Source organism: Rhagoletis zephyria, unplaced genomic scaffold, assembly GCF_001687245.7.
Source record: "Rhagoletis zephyria isolate East Lansing unplaced genomic scaffold, Rhagoletis_zephyria_1.1 Rzeph_scaffold_03584, whole genome shotgun sequence".
NCBI classification, from domain to species: Eukaryota; Metazoa; Arthropoda; class Insecta; order Diptera; family Tephritidae; genus Rhagoletis; species Rhagoletis zephyria.
In genome coordinates, this window is record NW_016160667.1 from 49284 (window position 1) to 55524 (window position 6241).

At 36.8% G+C, this 6241-nt stretch overlaps 1 protein-coding gene across 1 annotated transcript; it reads left to right on the forward strand.

Annotated features, from left to right (window-relative positions):
• The first annotated feature begins 4875 nt into the window (after positions 1–4875).
• Positions 4876–6201, forward strand: LOC108369283 (ras-related protein Rab-18-like). The gene is made up of 3 exons (XM_017624374.1): positions 4876–5022; positions 5409–5580; positions 5681–6201. Exons 1-3 carry the CDS (start codon positions 4964–4966, stop codon positions 6047–6049), a joined length of 600 nt encoding a protein of 199 aa, XP_017479863.1. The 5' UTR covers positions 4876–4963; the 3' UTR covers positions 6050–6201.
• Positions 6202–6241: the final 40 nt, after the last annotated feature.

Sequence of the window (6241 nt, forward strand, 5' to 3'; positions counted from 1 at the left end):
TCACTGAAATAAACCACCGACAAAATACACATAAAGAAAGAAGCAAAACAGAGATAGCAAGCTTCAAAATTACGAACGTCACACACTTTTTTTCTCAATTGCTACACTGCCGGAACAAAGTATTGGCACAGCAAATTTTTTACAATATATGCAACAATTTTCGTTCTAATATTTTTCCGCTAATTTCGTATAAAAATATTTCGTTCTGCTGCAAAACTGCATACTCAGAAAAGTTCTAAAAAATCTGATTAAAAAGTGGAAAATTTTGATGAAATTTTGCTGAATTTTCGCGAGTTTTGCACAAAGTTTTGGAATTATATTTTTATGTTTTTTTGTGGTTGAATGAACCATATTTTTATACAAAATTGGCGGAAAAATATTAGAATAAAAATTGTTGCATATATTGTGGAAAATTTGCTGTACCAATACTTTGCTCCGGCAGTGTATTACAAATGGCTGCTTCTCAACCGGTCAGATCTGTTCTAATTGGTTCATGATCACGGTGCAGCGAACAAAGGTGGCGCCGTCAGTGGTACCGCTACTTTGGTTTTGCCGATTTTGACAGTTGTGGTAACTTGAATTATAAGTGAAAAATCAGTTTAAATTGTGTTAGTTTGCAATTTGTGAGTGATTTTTGAGTTGAAGACTGCCTAAAAACTAATTCAGTGAAGTGCTGTGTGTTAAATTGCGACAGCCGTCAAGATGCAAGAAGCGTAGATGCAAGTGTAGCGCTGGGACGAATCGCTGCATTTTGTGTACATAGGGCACGGCAAAGCCGTTCCCGAAATGTTTCTCTATTATTATACTAACAGAATTTCCTCACAAGGATTTTGTTTCTGCTCCACGCAGCCTCCATTAGCAAGTTAACTAATCAATCTCGCAGAGATGCTGCTGCAGTTTTCTGCAGCAGCCTTAATTGCAAAGCAATGGAGTGCACTAAAACGTTTGCTGAAGCAGCCTCAATTGCAAAGCAATGGAGTGCACTAAAATGTTCACTGTTCCTTAATAGATTAGGTGAAAAATGCAATATTTTCACATTTAAAGTGTGTCTTTGCGTTCAACATTTGCGTTCAACTCAGCGCAGGGTTGCACGAAAAAAAAGTTGAATGGCTAAAAATATCAAAATATTCGCCATAAAAAGGTGTTTGCATTGTTCAACTTTGCATTCGACTTTTGGTTGAATGGCCTTTCAACTAATCGCTTTCAACAAAGTTGGTCGCCAGCCAACATTTAGCCATTCAACTTTTTTTTCGTGCAACCCTGCGTTGAGTTGAACGCAATTGTTGAACGCAAAGTTGAATAATGCAAACACTGCTTTAGCAAAATTAAAACACGATTTTCGCTGTAAAGTGAACTGCTTCGGCAGTTTCAACTCGTTCTTCTTTTCGCTCTATTCTTTGTTTACTTGTGGTACACAAATGTCAACGCCCAGGACGGCGCAATCTTGTATTCTATCATTCTTGGTTCATGATTGGGACCAAATTTGGTGAAAAAAAATAGCTAACCGGCCGTTTTCACATGCTTGAAAATCTCGCTTGCGTTCTGCTTTTTTCTCTCGCAAGCGAGATAGAGTTTTGTTGACTACGCATTTGACAGCATACTTTTTCATTTGTAAAATGTCGCCAAACAAGAAGGTTCAAGCCTTGCAGGCTCTTAAAAGTTTGAGAAAATTAGAAAATCTGCATAAAGAGATGTATACTATTTTCAAATGAAAAATGGCTGCCTCTAAATTTGTATTTGCCTCAAAATAAACGATGTTGCTACTCTGAAGAATTCTGCGAAATGAGAACATAGCTGTCCAACAACAAAAATGACAGTTGAAAGCAAGCGAGAGCTCGCATACCGATCGGTATGCGAGAAAAAGCATGCTTCGTACTTTTTGCGGTCTACACGCAGTGTTGCCAGGTCTTCGGCATGAGAAAATNTGCACTAAAACGTTTGCTGAAGCAGCCTCAATTGCAAAGCAATGGAGTGCACTAAAATGTTCACTGTTCCTTAATAGATTAGGTGAAAAATGCAATATTTTCACATTTAAAGTGTGTCTTTGCGTTCAACATTTGCGTTCAACTCAGCGCAGGGTTGCACGAAAAAAAAGTTGAATGGCTAAAAATATCAAAATATTCGCCATAAAAAGGTGTTTGCATTGTTCAACTTTGCATTCGACTTTTGGTTGAATGGCCTTTCAACTAATCGCTTTCAACAAAGTTGGTCGCCAGCCAACATTTAGCCATTCAACTTTTTTTTCGTGCAACCCTGCGTTGAGTTGAACGCAATTGTTGAACGCAAAGTTGAATAATGCAAACACTGCTTTAGCAAAATTAAAACACGATTTTCGCTGTAAAGTGAACTGCTTCGGCAGTTTCAACTCGTTCTTCTTTTCGCTCTATTCTTTGTTTACTTGTGGTACACAAATGTCAACGCCCAGGACGGCGCAATCTTGTATTCTATCATTCTTGGTTCATGATTGGGACCAAATTTGGTGAAAAAAAATAGCTAACCGGCCGTTTTCACATGCTTGAAAATCTCGCTTGCGTTCTGCTTTTTTCTCTCGCAAGCGAGATAGAGTTTTGTTGACTACGCATTTGACAGCATACTTTTTCATTTGTAAAATGTCGCCAAACAAGAAGGTTCAAGCCTTGCAGGCTCTTAAAAGTTTGAGAAAATTAGAAAATCTGCATAAAGAGATGTATACTATTTTCAAATGAAAAATGGCTGCCTCTAAATTTGTATTTGCCTCAAAATAAACGATGTTGCTACTCTGAAGAATTCTGCGAAATGAGAACATAGCTGTCCAACAACAAAAATGACAGTTGAAAGCAAGCGAGAGCTCGCATACCGATCGGTATGCGAGAAAAAGCATGCTTCGTACTTTTTGCGGTCTACACGCAGTGTTGCCAGGTCTTCGGCATGAGAAAATGTCCCTCTTGGTCTGAGAAAACGTCATTTCCTACCCAAAAACGTCTTTTTCAAATGAATATACCAAAAGTTGTTCTTATTAAACTTTTATTGTATACAAAGGTATATATGTACGTAAGGTATATTAAAATGTCATTTCCACAAAGCACATTTAAAATTCATTGTAAACTGGTTTGAGATCGTTAATATAAAAATCATTTTATACATACACTTGTGATCAGCTGATTAAGTCATCAACATTTTGATCGATTTTGGCTGTTTCTCTTTTGTATATTATTTTTCCATAAAAACCAAGCTCATTATATATATAAAATATAAATCCACATTTCAAACTTTGTGCAAAAATTATAAAAAATCGGGAAAGTTTCAGCTAGATTTTCAACTTTTTATTCAGATTTTTTAGATTTTTTTTTGGTATGCAGTGATAGCCCATTAAATTTCAGGGCAATAATGTGCAAGTTCAAAGGCGTTAAATAATCGCGTTGATTTTCAATAATTTTTTTTTCTTGTATACATTTGGTTAGGGGGTCGGTTGTCGAAAATGGTAAATTACGTTCTGCTAAGAAGGAGCATAGCAATATTTCAGCCGTTTTTGCGTTCATTCCATTTTCAATGAAGTCCTAAAAAAGTCGCCTACTTTTTTCTGACTTTTTATGCTTCGCAGCTTTTTTTATGTTTTTGTGAGCGTGCGTGTTGCAATAGATCGGCTCTTCCTGATTTGGCTTTAACAGGTCTATTCTGCGCTGGTAATAAAAAGTTTGTAACCGGTAAATAAAGTTCCTGTAAATTTTTAAACCCTTTTCGCATTCTGTGTAATCTTGTAACCGGTAAATTTTGTTACCATCTCATAAGCTGGTAACAAATTATTGCCCCGTGAAATATGCAATGCCAGGATTTTCACAATTCTTCATAGCTGAATTGCTGAATATTTTAACTGCATTACCAACGTACCTAGAATCGCGGTGACAAGAACTGGGAACATTTTTTGGTAATACAATTTTCCGGTTACAAAATCTTCGGTAACGTGCAGAATAGACCTGTTAATGTGCAATAGCAAACATTTCAATAAGCCTCGTAACCTCAAGTGTTACACAACCAGCCTTTGAACACGGGATCCTTAGTCCAAGAATCCAAAAGAAATGCGCGTACGCTTCGTTTGCATCATATTTAAGTCATCTGTGTCCAAAGAATAAATATATTTTGAAGCAGCTGTCGTAGCAAAACACAAGCTTGTAAAGATTTATTAAGAAAATAATTCAAAATCAGTTCTACTTACAAGATTTAGTAACAGAGAAAAATTACTGGGAAGTTAAAAAACGTCATTTTTAACACAAAAACGTCAACAGGATACAAAAAACGTCCAAATGACGTTAAAAACGTCAACCTGGCAACGCTGTCTACACGTGCGGTTTCTCGCATGCGTCGTCATGCGAGCGAGATTTGCCAGCACGTGAAGACGGCCGGTAAGTTTGTTTACTGGATATACGGAGGTATAGGGCACTGTCACACGGTCATTATTTATTGACGTGATCCTAGTATCTCGATATTTATTGACGGTGTAGCATGCAGTATTGATGGATCGTGATCCATATCGCAAAATTTCCAAAAATTTTGAAATCTGGATCGCGGATCGCAATACCATCAATAAATATTGAACGTGTAGCACTTTCAAAACGCGATCCATACATTTCGTCAGTACATCTTTTACTCTCATAATGCGAACATCGGCTCTGCCTTCGCTCTCGGGGCTTAAAATCTTGCAAAACAAATTTTAATTTACATTGTACATTTACATTCTGTAAATTATACGTACAAAATAAAAATATTTTCTTGCGTTATAATAAGCTTTCAGCACAAAAATTTATATCAATATTGACGCGATAAATATTGAACATGTAGCATTCGTGCGCGATCCATCAATCCATCAATATGGATCGCGATCCAAATATCGGGGTAATTACTGACGTGACAGAGCCCATATACTGTGGTTGATAAATATATTATTTTGTTTTGATATAATATAGAATCTTTGAATTATATAGTTGACATGAATGATACAACAATAAAACTCTTGATAATTGGCGAAAGCGGTGTTGGAAAATCAAGGTAGGAAATCTGGCAAAATTATTACACCGTTTAAAGTGCAAAACCGCGTATCAACAAAATGCAAACCCGCGTATCAGCAAAATGCAAAACTGCGTATGTAATGTAGAAATTATTTTCCAGAGCTTAAAAACACTCATATTTCAAAATGGTTCTCTGTTTTTATAAAGCAATCGCATTTCTGGTGGGTATATTTCAGGACGAATGGATAAGGATTGAGCCAAGAGCTTGTGTGAGCAAATCCAATTTTTGGCAGCCAATGTCAGTTACGCGGTTTTGCAGAATGACGATACGCGGTTTTACGACGATTAACTGAAACGGATGATGTCGCAAAAAGAATTTTACATTACTTGTTGGCATGTAAATTACTCGCTAAATTTTATCTTCAGCCTCATCCGTCGATTCGTACACGATAAATTTGACGATAACTACGATGTTACTATTGGAATGGATTTCAAGAGCAAAGTGGTGAATATTGATGGGCTTGAATATAAGTTGGCTCTCTGGGATACTGCTGGTGCCGAACGGTTTCGGAGTCTTACTCCAAGCTTTTATAGAAAGGTTTTATAACATAAAATCTTATATTAGTTAAAATTTTGTCTCGTGAAATTTGGTACATAATAAAAAATTATTTTTGTTTTTTTTTTTTTTTACNTTGCAGGCTTTGGGAGCTGTGTTAGTTTATGACGTCACGAACCGTGAATCCTTGGCTAAGTTGGAGACTTGGCTTGCGGAGCTTGAAAACTATAGTGATAATCCTAACATTGCCACTATTGTAGTTGGGAATAAAATCGACAGAGAGCGAATCATTAGTCGGGAAGAGGGACTCAAATTTGCGCGCAAACATAGAGCTCTATTCCTGGAAGCATCTGCAAAAGGAGATGAATGTGTCGCGGATGTTTTCAAGGAAATAGTAGAAAAGGTAGTTGTACACTTATTGTGGGGAAGTGTTAAGTTATTTGTGCAACGATTTTGTGGTGGTAGGTGGCGGAGGGGGAGGAGGTGTAGATTTTTCGCAAATTTATTGTAACCCTCACTAAGTAGAATTCACCTTTCTGCGTTGCCGAAAAAGAGCAAATAAAGCGTAGACTCTTGTCTACAAGTGTATAAAAGTTTTTTGATTTGGGTGACGCGTTTGGGCTCAGCACCCCAAAATCGTACAAATAACTAAACCGAACCCCTTATTAAACATAATTGCAAATATAGTGACTCAAACAAATGA